General features: G+C 55.3%; 1 protein-coding gene across 6 annotated transcripts in view; it reads left to right on the forward strand.

Moving 5' to 3' along the window:
- The window catches only part of MSI2 (musashi RNA binding protein 2), a 371,758-nt gene that overhangs the window by 285,454 nt on the left and 65,797 nt on the right, over positions 1-20,507 (forward strand). For all 6 annotated transcript variants that reach the window (XM_037037490.1, XM_037037486.1, XM_037037482.1 and 3 more), the window contains exon 8: positions 14,863-14,945. In XM_037037490.1, coding sequence (XP_036893385.1) covers positions 14,863-14,945 — 83 coding nt within the window. The remainder of the gene's footprint in view (positions 1-14,862; positions 14,946-20,507) is intronic.

Consider the following 20,507-nt stretch of genomic DNA (forward strand, 5'->3'; position numbering starts at 1 on the left):
CGGACGCTTTCCGTTCTCAGCCCACAAACGGTAACGCACACGTCCAAAGGCCTTACCAGAGGAAAGCTTGAAAGAATGTTCCAGGGGGGAAAAAAAGCAATTAGGTGATTTCTCTCTCTCCCCCCTGGGCCTGGCACAGGCTGGACCTGCATTTATTATTATTTTTTCTTTTCTCTTTGCTTGGATTGTTGTATCCTGGCCCCAGCTAGGCGAACTCGTTGGTCACCACCCTCGCAGTTTGTCTTGGTCCCGCCCTTATGTCCCTCTGGGAAAGGCTCCTGCCCCAGCTGACGTCTAGTGATGAAGGCCCAGGCAGCCCTGATCGCTTTCCCTAACCACTTTCATATTTCTAGGCCAGGCATCACCTTGACCCCTGGATTCTGACATGAGGACTTGCCTTGACCCCTAGCTTCCAAGAAACCCCAGGCGTAGCCTTGCCTGCCTCCCACCCCCACCTGGTCCACCCCAGTACTGCTGAGGCTCCCCAGTCCGGGCGCCCAGTACTGGCCTCCTGGGCAGCCCAGCCGGGCAGACCATGCTATTGTGAAGTGTGAAGAATTGGGACTAGCGCCATCAGCCCAGGCTAAAGCAGTTTGGACGGCTGGGAAAAGAGGAGACATTTAGTCCATTTCATGCCTGGGCACCTCTGTAATTCCCAGACAGGGTGGGCAGAGATGTGAACGCGCCCCTCTGGCCTGGGGACCGTGTAACCTGGTTTCCACTGCAGATGACAGCAAGGTGCGTCCAAATTCACTTCCAAGGTGCTTGGCTTTGGTGCCTCGGGACAGATCCTGCTAGATCCCATCCCACTGCAGCTAATATTTATTGCTATCGAAATCATTTTCAAGTCTCAACTGGCAGCCCCCTTCTTCCAAACAATATTAGGTACGAAATCCTTATTTAGAAACCACAGGCTTCAGCAGGGATGGCATCAGGAGCGTGCATTATCTCATTTAATCCTCCCGCCAGCCCTGTGAGGTCTGCATCTTCATTCCTGCTTCACAGTTGCAGGCACGGGGTCAGGTAGGTTAATGGCTTGCCCTGCATCACACAGCCACTGATGCAGCGCAGCCAGAGGTTCAGCCACATCCTGCAGTTTGAGACCCCAGCCTTCCTGGTGGTCCATGGAGCCCCCTGCTCTGGCTTCTCAGAGTTGCTCTTTCTCTTCCTCCTGCCCAGACCCTTCCACATCTGCCCTTTTAAACAGGTCGCACCGAGAGACTTCGGATCTTAGAATGATTTCCTTTGGGCAAAGCATACTTTGAGTCCCTGTCTCTTGAGTTTCTCCTCCTAGACATGCTCCTGGGACCCGTAAGGGGCGGGGGGTGGGGGGCACAGAGAACGTTTCTGCCTTTGCCGCACATACTCGGGCTGCCCGCCGACCACCGCCCCACGGACTGAGGAGCTGGTGACAACGAACTGAACGCTCCTAATGATCTGTGAATGTATTAATCCTGCTTTTCTGTTAATTAACAACATGATAAAACCGGCATTTCGTAAGTCGTCACTTAACACATGTTTTAGCAATTATGTACTTAGTGGTTTGGATTCTGAATGCTAATAGAATAAAAATTTAATGAATAGGCAATGCTATGAAAAATGTATTGAGAAGAGTCCGGGTATCGCTGCCATTAACGTGCAGGGGGCAGCGTTCTCAGTTTGAAGGGTGGACCTGCCCTGCCCCCCCTGAAAAAATGCCTTGTGCTCAGTGTGTGCCCCGAACTGGGTGGGCCCAGGAGATCCTGGAAGTGGCTGGCGGGTGACGCCCAGGAGCCTCCCACCCTGGCCTCTGGCTTTTAGTCGTCTCTGTGACTCAGGGCTGACTTCAGGGCCTGAGGTCAGGATATCCGGCCACACCCCTTCTGGAGCAGGAATCTGACACTTTTTAATTGTGCAGGCAAAAAAATACCCCCCCCCAATATATGTTATCTAGTCTTCAATTTTTATATATGTACACTCTGCTGATATATCATGTTTATTATAAAACCTGCATAAATAGGAATACAATGGGGCGGGATACATTTGAAATAAGCCATGTTTAGAATTTTATTAATAATTAAAATAATACTTGTAGTGAGAGCAGTGTGATTGGATAGGCTTCTTTAAAAACAATCTCGATTTAACCCTCCGGGACCCAGCCCTAAAGTTTGGATTCTAAGTCTAGCCTTGCCAGTTCTTGGTCTCAGTGCCTGTCCTCGCTGAAAGTGCACCTCCCGAGACGCACGGACCTCGGCAGCAGAAGCACGTTCACTGTGCAGACTGAGTCAGGACACCAGTGTTTCAGCCCCATCTTCCACTTATTTATGCAAAGGGTTTTGTTGAAACTCATTCAGCTTGTGAATTTCCATGGTCCCTGATGTCAATCAGTTTCTCATGCAAATTAATCGAGTGTTGCATTTTCATATTTTTAACAAATGGGCTCAAAAGCCACTGACATGTTCATTTTAAAAAAAAACACTGAGTTTTATAGTTCTGTTTCCAAGTTTTAAGAGTATGCAGATAGGAGAGCTTTTGCAGATAACCCACTGATAGAGTTTTTAACAACAAAATCACATAACAATAGAAATGATTTTGAAACACTTGTTTTCCAAGTGCCTTCTCTTACTGCATGAGGTTAGGTGGGTCCCCCCCCCCGCCCCCTCCCCACTGCCAGCAGCCCCGTGGCCCCCTGCGATCAGAGCCCGACTGGGAGGCTTGCTGTGGCTGGAGGTGTCTGGCAGAGCCGAAGTGGTTAGCCTGCCACTCCCTGGTAGTGGCATGTGCTTTCACATCGGGGGCATCTGCAGTCTTGGTTTTCTTTGCGGGGCCCATTCGGAGGCGGCTCCTTTCATTAAAACCCGATCACATAATCTGTGCATTGATTTATTAGTCCCACGTAACCCATACTAGGTTCTAACTGTGCCTGCAGCAGGTGAATAAAGGGGTCCCCCTCTGCCTGCACCCCCCATCATAGCATTGACTTTTTTACTTTGGGGGCCCGTAAAATACCGTCTAGGTCACGTGTGTGTCTGACACTCAGTCACGCAAGGGCACTAGAACCATTCGCTCCGTATCTTAAATACTAGTGAAGCTGACATTATTGTAGGTGAAAAGGAAAAGTTAGACATTACGTTCTTTTCCCTTTTCCCAATGTTTCTTAGTCTTAACTGTACATCTGAATCACCTGGGGAGGTTTTAAACCGTACGGGTAGATGCTGACGTGGTACCGCAGACCTAACTGCGTTCTGCGGGCGGAGCACAGGCATCAGCGTCTTAAACATTTTGTTCTAAGTGACTCGGACGTAAGAATCACTGTTGAGAATCCATGTTTCGGACCAGTGCTTCTTAATTTTAATTTGCATAAAAATTACCCGGGAGTTTGTTAAAAATGTGGATTCAGGGGCAGGAGGTCCTGGGCAGAGCCTGAAACTCTGCATTTCCAGGAACTTCCAGGCGGCGCCGAAGCTCCTGGTTGGTGAAAACTGCCTGGGTAGCAAGTCCGTGGCCTGTTCTGCCCCCAGCCCCCGTTTCTCTGTCCTCTCCCTCCCACCCAAGGACACCCTCTGGGGAGCCCAGGAACTAGCTCTCAGCCGAGCTGCCGCCCCCAACAGGCTGCCTGGGCTGCTGGTCGCAGCTTCTCAGAGAGATCTGGCTTCCAGATGTTAAGGCCAGATCTTTTAACAGCCCCAAAGAATAGAATAAAACAGGTCACCACCCCCACCCGCCCCTCCATGGTGCGTGTGTGTTTCTCCTGCTGAGGCACTGCAGTGGGCAGCCACCTACCCCCCGACTCCGGGCAGGCCGGCTGGAGTCACGGAGATGCCAGCTGAACCGGCCCCTCTGCGGGGAGCACGGAAGGGGTGGCAGGCGTGGCGGGCATCCAGCCAGGGCTCTGTCAATTGGGACTATTCTGAAGCCATACCTCATCATAAAAGTCATATAATTTGTGGCAGTGCTGAAAGCCTGCTTCCAGCAGTGGTTTTTTTGATGGAGTTCTGGAAGCTTATCTGAGGCCAGTAACCAACCGCTCCCCGAGAACTTGTTAGAGGGAAGGCAGGTGGGCGTCTAGAGAAGGCTGCTGGTGGGGTCGTGGTTTTCCGAGGGGTCCTTTCCGTTCTGGGGTGAGTAGGACGCAGGACTGCCCTCCCTCAGGGAGCAGTATTTATTGTCTGTGTCCTCCCCACCTTCCCCCCATGGTTTCCCTCTTCAGAGGGTGCTGGGGAAGCCCCTCAAGAACAAGGGCTCGTGGCTTGTCCGTCCGCAGCCAGACTGCAAGGCTCCAGGCCTCCGATCCAACGCTGCTGACCAAGCATCAGCAGTCAGGGTGAGGGCCAGCACAGGAGTTTTGTTTTTACCCAGAGAAGACCTGTAGGGTGTTTTTAAGTCACGAGACTGCCTGGGAATTTACTGTGTGATTCCCCCTGTACTGATAGCTGGAAAAGTGCTGTGAGCATCGCTGTGATATGTGTCAATCAATTTTAGTAAGTGAGGCTCAAGGCAGAGGGCAAAGGGCAAAGGGCAAAGGGCAAAGGTAAGCATGTGTGGGCCTAGAGGCTGGGGAAGGGCAGAAGCCATAAAAAGTCTCGCTTGATTGGTGGGAGAGGGTAGCTAGCCCCACCTCACAAGTGTTTTCAAGCAATCTCTGCCCCACAAGTGAAGGTCAGGGTGGTGCGATAACTTGCTCAGGACCACACAGCCAGTCACTGCTGCCTCCAGGTAGATCTTGGCTCTTCTTACCTTCCAGGATGCTCACTTTGAGGGTGGGGCTGGAGGGTGGGCATCAGAAACGGTGGCAGGCTTGATACCCACTCTTCGGGGGAGAGCCTGGGGGTAACCAACCCAAATACCCAGCTCCACAGAGTACAGCTTCCAGCCGGTCCCCTGTGGCCCCTGAGCTCAGAAAAGCCCCATGACTTCGAAGCCTCGAAGGACAGGCTCCTGCACTCCCCTCCGCCAGAGCCCCCGGAAGCCGCCCCAGGCCCTGTGGTTTCCAGAGCCACCACCGCGGAGGCGGCGCATCTTCGTCCTCGTCCTCGTGCCCTTGCTCCAGCTGCCGCACGACCTCGGCCTCCGCCACCCCGCTGGGCGCCCGCTGCGGCCCTGGCCCCTTCTGCCAGGGTCCTGATCCGAGCCAGTTGTCTAGCGATTTAATTTGGTGAATTTACCACCGCGTCCCAGAGTTTGTATTGGCACTTAACAGCAGTAATATGTGTCTCTCTCGCCAAGAATGGGCTATTTTCCCGACCAAGATGGAACACTATACACAAAAAATAGGTTTGTGAACTAATCTGCTGCCCTGACAAGTGCCATTCACAGAATCACTGCCGTGGAGCGGGCCCAGAATGAAATGAGGTTGGGGCTGTCTGGCCCGGATCACAGGTGCTTTTTCCCCGCCGGTAACGAGAGTCTGGGATGAGACACAGACGCCCTTCCCCTGCGGCCACGGGCGCTTTCCAATCACACTATCAGTGCTCCTGGCAGAGTTCGCTCTTAGAAAAATAGCTGGGGATGGCTGAAGGTCTCTCTCTCCTCCCTCCCAACCAGCCCTCCTCTCTGAATCTCTCGCACTGGCTCTCTCTTCCTTTCCTCCCTCTCTTCCTCGCTGGGTGGCTTTGGCGGAACCCCCGCCCCATTGTAGAGCTCTCGGTACACTCATCTAATTTCACAGACTCGGGAGGTGCCTCCCATCAGAGAGAAGCAGCTCCTGCCTCCTGAGGAAGTGTTTGGAATTCTGAAGTAAAACTGAATTGCTTTTGCATGGACAGGTAAACCATGAAAATCCCTGGGAGCAGAAGCAAAAATCGGTCATTGACACTTTAGTATGAACTGGTTTCTGATCCTTCCCTGAGCCTGAGAGAGAGGTGCATCCATCACCTTGGCCCCTGGCGTCCCCCTGCCTTGGGTGCCGGTGGCCTGTGGGGCCGAGAAGGGGTAGCAGAGACTTCTTACAACAGACTTCTCCCCTTCCTGTGAAAGGGGAGACTAGAGATTCTCTTTTCCAGTGTACAGTTCTGGATTCTTTACCAGCTAATCTCTGCTCTGCTGGTCCTGAACTGGGACATAGAGGGCAGAGTCAGGCTTGGGTGGACATCAGAATCACCAGAGAGCTGGTTCAAGTGCAGGTGCCTGGGTGACAGTCACAGAGCAGAGCCCAGGGACTTGACTGTGAACAAGCCCCTCCCCCACCAGAGGACTGTGGAGGACCACTCTGGCAAACACTGGTTTGGGAGCACACTTACCCCCCCCCCCCCCGCAACTTGGTTTATGGTCGAATCTCCATAAATGGCCCTGAGGTTATGGTGGCCATGTGAAAGAAATCACTCATAACTAAAGCATTAATGAAACGCTCTCTGGTTCACGGTTGGCATCTGACTTTTAGAAGGGTGGTGCTCGAACTTCAAGGTCAGGTGGTGGATAGAGCCTCATTGGACTGAAGAGGAAAGAAACGCACCTTTCCAGTTGAGAAATTGGCTCCCCTCTGGCGAATGCCGCCAACGTAGCTTAATGTTAATTTAGGGAATTCAGCCTTGTGCAGTTCCTCCTCGCTAGATTGGAAATCTGATAGTGTCATTTCTGTCACCCGATTCCCCACGCACCTGGGATTGCTCCGCTCCCCGCCCCCAGCGGCCCCCAGCGGCCCCCAGCGGCCCCCAGTCCCCAGCCCCCAAAGGTGGCTGGAGAGGCGCAGGTGTGAGCTGGCTGGCCGTCACTCTCCCCTCCTGATTAAGTGGTGAGTGGGATGAAGGAGGCCGGCACTGATTCGCGCCGATCTGCACCTCGCCTGCCCCAGCCACTCCTAATTCCCACAGCCCCAGCCAGCTCTGCAAGGCAGAAAGAAATATGACCAGGCAAGTTGAGAAAATAAATTAAACTAAGTGTCAACTTTTCTTGTTTCTCTCCTCATTATTAAGAGATGGAATGGGGCTCGTTTATCAAGCAGGAGGAGAAATTAATTGACACGGCTTTAATATCATGATGTCTGGCATGTCTGGTCACATTCCTTCATTTTTTGGAAAGGCATTTGATTATCATTTACAGCAACCAGCTGCCAAACTGCTGGTGTAAACAAGGACGCAGGTGCGTGAATGATGCCACCAAGGAAGAGCTTACCGTGGCACCCGAAGGGGACATGGTGGGGAGCAGAGGCAGGCCAGAAAGGGGCCCAGAAAGAGGCAGCTTGTTGGCTCCCTGAGGAGGGAAGAAAGGGATTGGAGAGGAGAGAGGGGTGCGACCAGGGGGAACGTCTGCAAATCCCTGGACTCCATCAGCAGCTTGTCTGCTGGGCCCGGGCGAGGGTGGCAGCAGGGTAGAGGGCGGCCTGCCTTTGTGCTGACCAGCCCCTGGGCTGAGTCTGGTGTGCATCGTGGGTCAGCGTGCCTGCCCTGTTCTGTGTTCTTAATAAGGCCCAGGAAGTGAGTGCTTCTCTGTTTATCCCTCCAGCGCGGCTGACTCATTAGAGAGCTGCGAGAGGTCTCTAGTAGCTTGCCTGGCGATAACCCAGGCCCGGTTCAGGACGTCTGCGGTGGGGGTCGGGAAAACTCCCGGAGGAGCTGCTCACCCTGTGGCCGTCCTAGGTTAGACTGGCTCCGGAGATGCTCTGGTTGGTTTTCTTTGTAAAAGTCATTTTTGCCGTGACTCTGAGAAACCGCCTGCTCCCCTCAGCTTCCTGCATGTTGGAGGGCTCCCGTACATCAGGCGACCGGGCGGCCACTTTCGACTGGAGCAGACGCTTCTGCTGGGTGGTTAGGGCTGTTCCCCGTTTTGAGAGGGCTTTTGCAGGGAAATGCGGTGGGGCAGGGACCTGAAGCCAGGCTGTGGGACAGGTTAGAATCTGGGAGATGCAGGATTTAGAATTAGCCCAATTTCGTGTGAAAAAAAGTGGATGGGGGAGGAAGGGACATCAGCTCCCCGCTCGGGCCTGAGTTCTTCATCTGGGAAGTCATTTCTACTGCACGGGGGTGGGGGGTGAGGGGGGTGAAGACCGGGTTCAAGGAGGGCTGCTCTATGAGTGTCGATGGCTTTCTTTCCACAGTGATGGCTACAGTGGGAACTGGTCATCAGTAACGAGTCCCACCCTCGGCTTGGTGGGAAATGAGATTCTCAGCTGCCCCAGTCCATGTTACCATGTGGGCACGAGGCAGCCATGGCTGGGACTGTCAGCTCGCCGCCAGCCCCGTGTCTCTCGTCTAAAAATGGTGGGGGAACTGCTGGCTCTCTGGTCGGACTGGGTCTCACTGATGCACAGGCGGCGTGCGCCGAGCACCCTGGGGTGGCAGTCTGATCCAGACACGTCAGTCCTTTGGGAAAAGCAGCTAGTTTGGGGGGGGGGGCGGTTCTTGGAACTGATCGAACTTCTGAGTTACATTTTTAGGACAAAGTCGGGGCACACAAGGTGGCCCCACCCCACTTCACATCTGCACAGCACTCCTCTCTGCTCTTCTTGTCGGAGGGACCTGCAGGGCAAGTCTCAGACCTTCTGCCTCCAGTGTGCCAGGAACACCCTCCCAGGCAGATGAAACCGGTTTGCCCAACCTGCTGTGGGCCACAGAGGTGGCCTAGTGACACTCAGAGCTGGGGGCAGGGGCAGCCCTAGGAGAAATGCCTGTGACAGACACACAGCTGGGTTGGGGTTGAGGAAGCTCACAGAGACCCATGCCACGTGGCCCAGATTCTCACCCCCTCTGAGCCACTGACCCACCACGTCCACCTTGAACACGTGCTGACCCAAGAAAGGTTCTGATGCCCTTCGCTGGCTTTGTGTCCACGGGCCACCACCCACAAGTCATTTAACTGTTCTGGGTGGTTACACAAAATGACCAGGGCAGAGCCTGCCCCACCTCTCACAGCACCACCTTGGGGGCCAACTGGTATGGTTGATGTGTCAGAAACATTTTGAAGCCAAAGCCAAGTTTCTCCCGTGTGTCCTGGAAGCAGCCCTCGGCCCTCAACACTGAGTCACTGGCTGGAGAAGGAGGTTGCATGAGTTACACACATACTTGCACCCACCCCCCTGCAGTTCTTAACGGGACGCACTCAGAGTGAACTGGACAGTCTGGTCCTCTTCCCCTCACGTTTTCCCCATCACCAAGTGTGCCAACTCACGCCTTCCACTGAAGGTGCGTCAGGCGCTCCTTGATTGCCCATCAGTGTGCATTGACCTATATGGTAAGAGAAGAAAATTATTTCTGAGGCTGGGAGGAGGCCATCTCCCTCTTCCCTCCCTGACCTGAAAAAGAGTTCTTTGTAAATGAACTGTGGTCGGTATTCCTCGGTTAACTGTGTTTGGAGCCTGCCATTTTAAGTTTGAGGTATCCTGTTTTCAGATTTCTGTTCTCTTCTCTGTGCGTGTTGTCTTTATAGCTTTGCTTTGTTCAGCTGAATATTCAGTTTGTTCCTTTGAGTGAAACAGGGAAAAGGGTTTCACTGTTAAACGCTTCTCTCTCAAGCAGAGCTTACTGTTCCTTTCCGATAATAGCTTCATTCAGGGAAACGCGGTAGACTTTCCTTTTTAAATGTTCCCTGTCCACGGCTATCCTATTTATGGCCGAGTCTAAATCCCTTTTTGTGTCGGGGTAACCTTCCTACCTTCTTTGTCCTGGTTTTGCTGACTCCTGGAGCCCTTCAGAAGCACAGGGTCCAGGTAACGTGGGGACCTGAGAAGCGACCAGGCAGGTACCATTTTGCTGATGACAGGTGAGAGGGTTTGTCTGGTGAACTGGCCTGTTGTCCCCTGGTTGTCCGTCCCTGAGGCTCCCCTCTTGTCCTCATGGCAGCTTGAGTGACTGGAGAGGAGTTCAGTAGCCCCCTGAGGGCCAAGCGAGATGAGAAACAGTGTGGGGTGCAGATGTTCACAGGGGTCCCCCAAAGGGCCCAGGGGGAGTGTGAACTGTAGGAGATGCACTGTGGACCCCGGTCCTTGCCTTGGCAGGGGCCAGAGCAGGGCTGGGGCCCCCCACATCCCCTCTACTTGGTTCTGCCTGAGTCTTCCAGAGGCCCAGAGAGGCAAAGGCCCTCTCGGGGGGGCACACGGCGTGTTCTTTGGTCCTGACTTTTCTCAGTGAGAAGAACGATGCTTTTCTTTCACCTGCTGCTGTGCCTCAGTTTGACAGGCTCTTGGTCAGAGGGTCCCGCTTCTGATTCTCTGCGGGGCTCTCTTTTGTCAGAATGGCAGGGAAGTAACCAGCCCTCCCTGCCCCTTGTCCAGAACTCAGCCTTCCCCGGTCTCCTGTAGAACCCACGTGCCCAGCAGGTTGTTCAAAAGGCCACTGGGCCCTGGGAACGTCGTGCTGAGTGGACTGAACCAGGCACAGGAGGACACATACTATATGACTGCATTCACACGAGGTGCCTGGAATAGTCACATTCACAGACACGGGACGGAGGGAGGGAGCAGTGGGGAGTTACTGCTTAGTGCGCGCTCCCCAACTCCCTCCTCCCCCACTGCACTGCGGCCTGAGCCCCGCCTCCTGTCTCCCACGCCCCTCCCCCAGTCTGAGCTCCACCTCCCACCCCCTCCCCCTCACCTCCCATGGTGGAAAAATGGTCTTCCACGAAACCCGTCCCTGGTGCCAAAAGTTGGGGACTGCTGTCTTCGTGTGTGCAAAGTGTCAGTGTGGGGTAGTGAAAAGTTCTGGACATGGGGCGTGGCAGTGGCCACACCATGTTGCACACTTACAGTGGTTACAATGGTAAATTGTGTTACACATGTTTCACCCTCTAAAAATTTTTTCAGAAAGACGTTGACGCCAAAAAAGAATTTTCCCCACCCGCTACCCTGCCCCTCCCCAGTTTCTGACCTCCTTGTTTTGTCCTTCACACCTCAGTTTAATTTATTTGGGGGGCTCATTCACCACTGAGTTTCTATTTCATTGTAAATGGTAATGCACCCGTGAGATAAGAATGATTATACGTTAAGGGATAACATTTGTCGTTAATTAAGTGTTTCTTTGCTTTCTCTGAATGGAATAAATAAATATTTTAGACATAATCAAGTTTGCTTTCTCTGTGTGGGCCATACAGGCAGGGATATAGATCTTTAAATCCTGCAAATGAGTCTTGACATCGCTGAATTGTTCCTCAGCCGAGGCACCTGGGCTTGAAGCCCAGCCCCTCTCCTCCAAGCAGGAAGATCATTTCTGTGATACTCGGATCTGAGTCCTGGGGGTGAGGGAAGGGGCCAGAGGGAGACTATCGGAGTCAGAATTTGCACTGATGCAAATTCTGCCCCCTCCCCTCCTGGCACACAGTCTGCATTTTAATTCCTGTCTCCGAGGGGCGGCACAGTGCACGGGAACTTGGGACAACCTGAGTCCTGAATGGTGTTGGGCCTGGAGGTCCGAGAGCGATTTATTCACACAGTGGACCGGGAAGGCGTGGGTTCCAGCAGAAAAGCACCTTCCACGGCAGTGAACTCAACCCATGACCTTCCCAGGATCAAGTCCACGTGCTCAGCAGCCAGCTGGCTCTAAACCAGGCTGTCCTCCAGCTCACGTGCAGGGCACTGACTTCCCTGAAGGGCATCAGTGTCACTGACGCTCTTTACTGATGGTATAGGTGGGTCTGGTTCCTTCATCACATCCTCCTGCCTTCTACCCAAACCAAGGAAGCGGCCTGGCTTGCAGAGGCTGCACTCGACCTGCCTGGGGGGCACAGCCAGCAACCTTGCTGCATGGGTTCCCAGGGACACCATAAGGAAGTACCACAAACCCAGTGGTTAAAACAGTGGAAACGTGTTCTCTCATAGTTTTGGAGACCTAAAGTCTGCAACCAAGGCTCGGCGGGCCACCCTGCCCCCGAAGGTCCTGGGGGACAGTCTCTCCCCGCCTCCCCCAGCTCCTGTGGCCGCTGCGGCTCCAGCCTCTGCCTCTCTGCACCTCCAGTCTGCCCCCACTTTTCCTTAAAGAAACACCTGTCATTGGGTTTAGGGCCCACCCTAATCCTTAAGACCCTTAATTATATTTGCAAAAAAACGTTTTCCCAAATAAGGTCCGTTCACAGGGGCACTGTTCCAGCCATGGCACTCGTCCTAATCTGCAGTGAGGCCTCCTGAGAGCCAGCCTGCCCTGGCCATGTAGGGAAGCACGGGCTGCCTGGGTTTGGGTCCAGGCTGCAGAGGTGACCTGCAGAGAAAGACGAGGCTGGTGAGAGAGGGCGAGGGATACGCAGGAGAGATGGTCTCCTGAAGTGGGGACCTCTGACATGTGCCTCTTGGGGAGGAAACTGCTTAAGAGGGACATTGTCTTGTTGAGCTCTGCATGCTCCCTGCCCAGATGGGAGCCGATAAATGGAGATGGACAATCAGGTCAGTCTTGGGGAGGGGGAGGGAGGCAGGGGCACAAGGGAATGAGCAAGATAGCCAGGAGCAGGAACTGCGGGAGCAGGAACAGCAGGTCAGCCGGCACCACTCGGCACTGCGGGGTGTTCGCAGCGCTGTACCTCCTGGTCATGGAGAGGGAGGAGGGCCCAGCCCTGCCCTGCTCCTCAGCCAGCGTGGCAGGTTACCACATGCTTGGCTGTGCCACCTGCCCTCCCCCGAGGACTGTGGAGGGGACCTGCTTCTCAGTCCCTTCTGGAGGAGCCTCTAGGTCCCCAGCTCTTGGACAGTGGGCAGGAAGGAGGGCACTAACCAAAACAATGCAGGCCACCCTGTGTGCTGCAGGGGTCCCTGCCTGCCCAAGAGTTTTAATGGGGGCTGACACACCAAAGCCCAAAGGGACGTCACTCGGACTGCCTCTGCGTGTGGCTCTCATCCAACTCCACCCATGGTGAATGGGACCGAGGGCCAGAGCAGGGGAGACGCTCAAGGGGAGGGCACCCAGAGGACCCGTGTGTGAGGGACTGCATACACCCGGATGAAGGCCTTTTGTCGGGCCACATTTCTAACAGAAGGTCATAGTGTCTAAGGACCAAGCTTCTCCTGGACGCTGCTAGGGGGAATGTGCCGGTCTTGAACCCTGGCAGCAAAGGCTTGTGTCCCCTTGAGGTGTGGCAGACCCTCAGCCTTACGTGTCTGTAACAGGCGGGACCGTGTGGGCTGAGAACAACAGCCAGGTAGTCTGTGCCACTAACAGATTGTGTACCATAATCCAGATGACGGTCGCCATTTGCGTGGTGGTCCTGGTCCTCAGTCTTTCTGAGAGTAGGGAATGTCCCGTTTCATCCGCTTCCCTAGGAACCTCTAGACGCGGCAGGAGCGCGGATGGAGAAGCTCCTGCTCTGGGCTGTTCCTTTGGAGGTGGTGGTGGTGGTGGAGAGGGGACTTGAGAGATTCTCTCTCCACCTTGGGTTTCTGGGACCCAAAACAGACACGGCTCGAAAAGGGAGCTTCTGCATTCTTACTCATTGACAGGAAATGCGAGTTATTACAGTACAAAAGCCTCTATTGCGGTTCCGGGCCTCGTGGTTGGTGTGCGTCTGGGTTCCGTGTTCGGCCTCGTTGGCGTCTCTGGGGAGGGGGTGTCTCGGTCTGCGCGAGCCGCTTCCACGAAGTGCTGTAGACCAGGAGGCTCAGCAGCCGCAGGCGGCAGTTGCCCACAGTGCTGGAGGCTGGGAGCACGAGGTCAGGGCGCTGCATGGACGGTCAGGAGTTGGGTGAGGGCTCGCTTCCCAGTTCCAAATAGCCGTCTCCCACCGCACCCTCTGTGTTGTGACTTTTCTCAGGGCGGAAACCCTTTCGTGAGGGCTCGCCCGCCATGTCCTACATGCCTCCCAAAGGCCCGCCTCTCTATACCGTTACCTTGGGTGTTATGATTTCAACATATGAATAGGGAGGTGGGTTGGGGGGGGGCAGTTCAAACATTCAGTCCATAGCAGAGATCCTTGCAAATCCCGACTTGGGCTGTGACTCAAGGTGTGGGACTCAGTGTCCAGTCTTGTCACCATAATTTGCAGGCACGGGACTCCAGGCTCAGAGAGGGGAAGGGACTTCCTGGAATGGCATATGAGTTGGAAGCAAAGTCAGAGCTGGAGACCCAGGCCCCCTGCCTCCCCTTCAGGGTCTGTCTGTGGTCTCCGCCTGCGCTCCCAAGTGGTGTCAGCACTGACATCGCAGCTGCGCCCCATCCTGCTGGGGCTCCGTCACACCAGTGGGCCCACGCTTTCAATCAGTGCTGACCAAGCAGGGTCCCAGATGGGACTGCGTGCAGGAGACCCCGTCGGGGGCGGGAAGAGAAGAAAGCGAGGGGCAGGAGGGTAGCAAGAGGAACTCAGGATGCTGAGCAGTGGCTGCCTGCCAAATTCTGCAGTGCAGCTTTGTCTAGCAAAGGCCGCCTCCAGCCGAGCAAATACAGTGGGGAGACGGCAGGCATCAAACGGTCTTAAACTGCCCCAAATCTGTAGCGCTTTTGAAGCAGCAGTAGAAAAGGGATGCCTGCGCAGAACAGAGGCCCGAAACTTTTAATAGTTTCTTCCAGGCCTCAGGATGTCCTGATGAGGTATTAGAGGAAGTGATTCAGGAAGAGAAGGACAAATAACCCCCTCCGTCTGGAGGTTGACCGGAGGGCTGGCCATTCCAGCGCGGAATGGCCCCGCAGTGATCCCCACTGCTCAGGGCTGCGCACCTGCGGCCGCCGCCGCACAGCTCTGACCCTCGTAAATAACAGACAAGAAAATTTCTTGTTTGCCTGGGGGCAGGTGTAAAGCACGCAGCCCCCGCCGCGTGTGGGTGAAATCATTAACTTTTCCTCACTGTTACAAGGGCGCACCATACAGATGAGAAATCATTGCCTCGACCTGGGGGTCCTTCCCAGGGACCTGTCCCCCCGCCCCCCAAGCCGGGAGCCTGTGGCCGTGTGGGACAGCCAAGAAAACCACGTGACGCGGGCCAGCCAGAATCGAACTCACCCTCCCTCTCTGTTCTTGTCTCTGTTTTTCCTTTTCCTTTAGGGTTTGGCTTTGTCACTTTTGAGAACGAAGACGTCGTGGAGAAAGTCTGTGAGATTCACTTCCATGAAATCAATAATAAAATGGTAAGTTTGCAGGGCTTGGGCTGAAACTCAATGCCCGCCTCCCCCCCGGCCCCCATCCACACCCCTGGACTGGCCGACTGCTTCAGCCCCAGCGCCCCAGCGTCACCGTGCGGCAAGGTGGGCGGGGCGGCACGGGCCCGACGCTCAGGGGTCAGCCCTGTGAACGGCAGGAGCCAGGGGCCAAATGGTGCCATCCGTCTGGCAGGCCGGACAGCTGGCCGTGGAATTCTTACGTGTCGCGAAATACGAGTTTTCACCACTTAAAAATGTAAAGACTGTTCTCAACTCTTGGCTGTACGAAAGCTGGCGGGGGGCCGGATCTGGTCGACAGGTTGGAGTGACCAGCCCCTGGCTTAGGATGTGCGTTTCCTGTTTAGCGTGTCGTCGTTGGGGGTGGGGAGGCGGANGGGCGGCACGGGGCCCGACGCTCAGGGATCAGCCCTGTGAACGGCAGGAGCCAGGGGCCAAATGGTGCCATCAGTCTGGCAGGCCGGACAGCTGGCCGTGGAATTCTTACGTGTCGCGAAATACGAGTTTTCACCACTTAAAAATGTAAAGACTGTTCTCAACTCTTGGCTGTACGAAAGCTGGCGGGGGGCCGGATCTGGTCGGCAGGTTGGAGTGACCAGCCCCTGGCTTAGGATGTGCGTTTCCTGTTTAGCGTGTCGTCGTTGGGGGTGGGGAGGCGGATGTCCTAGATAGGAAGGTTACCACTCAATTTCGTCTCTCTTTAGGCCCTGCTGGGCAATTAACATTTCCCCCCTCTGATCGATTGGACAGTTTTTATCTTCTTGATCAACTGCTTCTGTCCCTCCTTTTCACCTTCTAAAGCTCTTTTTCCTGGGGGGCACCCTCAACAAGGAGGGAAAGGTTGGATCATTGGAAGTTTGAGGAGCCAGGTAAGGCCACCCAGGAAAATGGCCACCAGAGGGCGCCATACCATGTACGGAATATACATGCTGGCTTGCTTTCCTCTCCAACTCCTGCCTCAGAATTGAGTAGGAGGGCGAGAAACCCCTTCCCTGTTGATTAGAGAAAAATGGGAGCTCAGCAGGTGTTTCTGCAGCCACCAAGCAGGTCCTTCGGGGCCAGAACATTTTGGTGGGCCAGCAGAATCTCCAAATGTGCGCAGGACAAGAAGCAGGGCACATTTGTGTTTCCATCACAGCTGCAACTTTGATATTTTCTTCCTTTAGTCACAGCGCTCCCTCCTTCTGAAACACACATTTAGATATTCATTGTATCTTGGTTTTATACGTGTTCCCTGACTTTAAATTCAATAATAGAGCTTTTAGTGTGGATAAGATCAAAGCAATCTGCTTAGCATGTGGTGCTACGGGCCTGATTCAATATTTGACTTGCTAATTTTTTCCCCGGGCACTAAAATAATATTGTTGGTATTGTTCCTAGCCGTCATGTGCATCTGAAATGAAAACCCTGCTTCTCTGCGTACTTGGGTTAGAGGCGCCAGCTCAGGCGTTAAAATGGCACAGGGGAGCTAGGCTCTCTGCTCCTCCGCAGTTGGTGCCTTCCAGCCTGGGCGCCTCTCTTTTAGGAGGTTCCTACTTGCTATTCTTAAAACTTGAGTGACAGGGGGCTTGAAAAGGAGCCTGCCTCCTGGGACCCAGGCTCCGTGCTCAGCCCTCCCCCGGGTGCCGAGGCAGACACCACTGACGGCCACGGGGGCAGCAGGAGGCAGAAGGCCAACCGAGAGCACTGGGAGACACCATCCCCGTCCCGCTGGGACTTAACGGTTCATCAGGAAGGCTCACTGCAAACTGGCAAGAAACCGTGCGTGCGCTGCCTTGAGTGCCTGTGTATGGCCTTTCACCGATGACTGGCTTTGAAAGGAACCTGAGGCACAAGTGAGACAGGGCTTTGTTCTTTTCGTTGCTCCAGGGGTGGGGGGAACTGGGGGGTGGGATATGCCCCGGGGCCACGCAGGTAGTGAAGGACCCTGGGTGCTGAGCTCACTGGCCATCAGGTGGCCTGGACAGACAGTTGTTTGGGCTTGGGGGTGGGAGGGTGGACCCCTAGCTGGCACAGGGCACTCAGAAGATGGAGTTTTAGCCTGAAGCAGAGAGGTTTGTAGGTCCCCAGTCACGTCACAGGTGCCACCTTCTTTTCCACCTGGTGGGGGCTGACTAGGGCTGGGGCAGGTAACTATGTTCACAGCATCGGGGAGTCTCTGTTTCTATTGAACTGGGTTCTGGTACTTGTTCTTTAAGAGAATAAGCAAAAATGGAAGGAGATGAGAGGAAGGGGTGGGGTGGGTGGTCGGGACCACAGACAGGCTTTGGAGGAGACTCCGTGGGCGCCCAGCCCAGCCCACCAGTTCCTCTGAGCAAGAATCTGGAGCTGCTGGGAGAGGGCACTGGTGGGTCACCTCCCCGCACTCCAGTCTGACAGGGCCTGTGATGACCGCCTGGTGGGGTCGCTGGGCCTGGGGGAGACACCAGGAGCGTGGGTGGGACAAAGGCAGAGCTTGGGGCCTGTGCAGGGTCGGCCTTGAAAAGACCCCTCCAGCGAACTCATCCTCCTCGGAAGGGCATTGGGAGAGGAGCCTGAATCCTAAATTGCTGAAGCTTCCATGATAGTGGTTTCTACTTCTAAGGCCCAAAGAAGAGGAGATGAACTTAAACTGTGTGATGGACAGAATTCCCATGAAAGACCGGAAGGACCCTCAGAGCCCGGAGACACCCCACAAAAGCCCAGTGGTGGCTGCAACGTCCGGGGAGAGTCCGTGCGCGCTCTGCATTGTGAGGCTGTCGGGATGCAGGGACCCCTCCCCCGGAGCCCATTGTCCCCCCTCACGGAACAGAAAGGGCTCACAGCCGATGAGTCACAAGTGTAGGACTAAAGTCCGGGTCTTTGGATTAACCCGGTGCTCCTGTCCCTGGCACTCAGTAGGTCCTGTGTGAGTGACGGCAGAAGGGAGACTTGGAATAAGGCCTGCGTGACCTCGGGGCACCTCGTCGTTTTCAGAGCCATTTCCCATCTGATTGGGTTGGCGAATCTGCTGGACACTTTAAAAAATGAAGGCCCTTCTCCACCGTCTGGAGAGTCAGCAGCAAGCCTGCGTGCTGCTTGGGAAGCCGGGAGCACAAGAGCTCTGCCTCCCTCTCCCTGTGAGCCCTGCCTGGAGGAGGTCATCCCCAGGGTGGTGGCAGGGGGGTGGCCCAGAAGACCCCACATGGCACCCTCCCGCACAGAGACCCCTCAACAGCTAATGTATTTGAGTGCTGACTACATGCCCTGCTGAGCACTCGCTTTACACACCTCCTCTTACGGGATCATCGCACCCACTGTGGTGTAGTGCCAGTCACCATCCTCATTTTCCTGGTGAACAAGGTGAGGCAGAGACGAGTTCCACAACTTGCCCAGGGCCACAGGGTCCGTGGTGGCAATACCAGATTTCAGGCCCCGAAATCTGACGTCCAGAGCCCACATTTGTAACCAACTGGCCTGTAGCCTTCCACGGCCATGGACTGTCTACTCAGGCACGTCATGGCCTATGTGTGATTCGTGTTCTCCTAAGAGAAGGCAAAGGAGATGGGCTCACTCAGGGCCTGATTCCCCATGAAGGAGAAAGGGCCAAGCAGGTGTGTAAGTGGCCCCTGTCAGCCACAGTGTGTCTCTAGAAGGGAGTGAGGGGCCTGGGACGCAGGCGGCCACCATCGCAGCTCAGGGCCCAGCCACAGGGGCCGAGGCCCAGCCCCTCCCCTGTCCCAGCACAGGTCTGAGGAAGCACAGACTGGGCCCCTCCTCAGCAAACACCGACACGTGCACGTGCAGAGCCCCCGGGGTGGCCCTCCAGAGGGGGCCTCCCTGGGCCGCTCTGCAAGCCCAGGCGCCGTGCAGCTAATAATGCCTCCTGCCGCGTGCCCTGATTGAAGCAGCCTCCAAGCAGCAGGGACGCTTGCTTGATTAGCGCCAGCAGCCTCCTGGCGAGCCAGCGAGCGATCCAGGCAGCCACGGAGAAGGAGGCAGGAATCGACAAGGACCAGCCCCAGGCCTCCTCGGAGCCCGGGCTCCATCCCCACCTCCAGTGGCATCATCGGGGAGGTGACACCAGCCTCACTGGGTGAGAACTTGGAGTCTGGGCAGTGCCCAGGCAAGGGCACCTCGGGTGGAGCCTGACCCATGCGTGAGTCACTGAAGGGCATTGCTGTTCAGCGGGCACTGTGATGAGCGTGGTGGACACGCGGTCTCCTTTTGTCCTGAGGAAGGGGCCACTGCCCCATTTTGTAGATGGGGACACGAGCTCTGAGCAGTGAAGGGACTGCACAGCCCACGGTTCTTAGTGGCAGAGCTGGGATCTGAACCTGTGACATTCTGGCCCCAACCCTGTGCTCCTCCTACTACACCCTGCCGCCGACTTCGGCAAACCTCCTAATTGGAAAAGCGGGATTGATTTGACCAATGAATGTAAGTCTGTATCTGCTTTATACACGGATTGCTGTGGGATGCCCGTGAGTGCTGGTCCTTCTCCTTGTTCCTGTGAGGTGATCTGATGCGTGAACATTGCTAAGCTGTTGGCAGACTTGTCGGAAACAAGCCTCAGGTCCCCCCAGACCCACCGAATCAAAACCTGCGTTTTGACAAATCCTCAGTGATTCGTGTGCACAGTGCAGTCTTAAGAAGCACAGGGCAAGGGCCGCTGCTGATGAGAGGCGATGCAGAAGCTCTGGGTCACAGATCGTCCGCCCAGGGTTAGAAGAGGGGTCCCAGATGAGGGGCCTGGACCCTAAGAGCACAGAGCCAGATGACCTGACTGTCTCAGGACCCCAGGCCAGGCTGGTGCTCTCACTCCACCCCACATTCCCTCGTGGTCAGAGAGACCAGGTCTCCCCGACCCAGAGGAGGACTCCCCCTTGCCCTATGGTGTGGGTCTTGGGGCATTGATTGGAGATTGTGTGGGCACATCAGTAGGGTGAAGGGTTGGAACTTCTGAGTAACATGCAATGTCCCTGTCCCCTAGTGGAGACCTGCTGGGTCATTTAGAGGCTCCCAGGACTTTGGAACACACCTGGATCCCAGATTCACCGATGGTTAACCTACGGCCAGGAAGTGCCCCCTTCTGCACCAGCTCCCCTCTGTGCTGTGGGAGGGGGAAGACCTCCGCCCTCCGCCCTCTGCCCTCTCCCCTCTCCCCTCTGCCCTCTGCAGCTTACAGAGAGCCCTGTGTGGTTGCTTGCCCCAGGGGCCTCGGCCTTCTTGGGTGGAGGGTGCAGAGTCCAGCAGCCTTGAAGGAGTCACACCTCCAGAAAACCCCCCTGGTAACTGCACGTTCCCTCCATTTGGCCTAACACGAGGGGCCATCGAGCTTTTTGTAAGGGGCCAGATAGTAACTATTTCAGGCTTTGGGGGCCCTACATCTGTCACAACTACCAGGACAGTGCAAAAACCGCCCATGGCAGCATGTAAATGTGTGGGTGTGGCCATGTTAAATTAAAACCTTGTTTACAAAAATAAGCAGCAGCTGGATTTGGCCTGTGGGCTACAGTTTCAGACTGAAGTAGCTCTGAGCAGGTGGGGTCCGCCGATCTCCAGGGGAGGGGA

Source organism: Sturnira hondurensis, unplaced genomic scaffold (genome assembly GCF_014824575.4).
Source record: "Sturnira hondurensis isolate 20B ecotype Veracruz unplaced genomic scaffold, ASM1482457v3 Scaffold0001911, whole genome shotgun sequence".
Lineage (NCBI taxonomy): Eukaryota > Metazoa > Chordata > Mammalia > Chiroptera > Phyllostomidae > Sturnira > Sturnira hondurensis.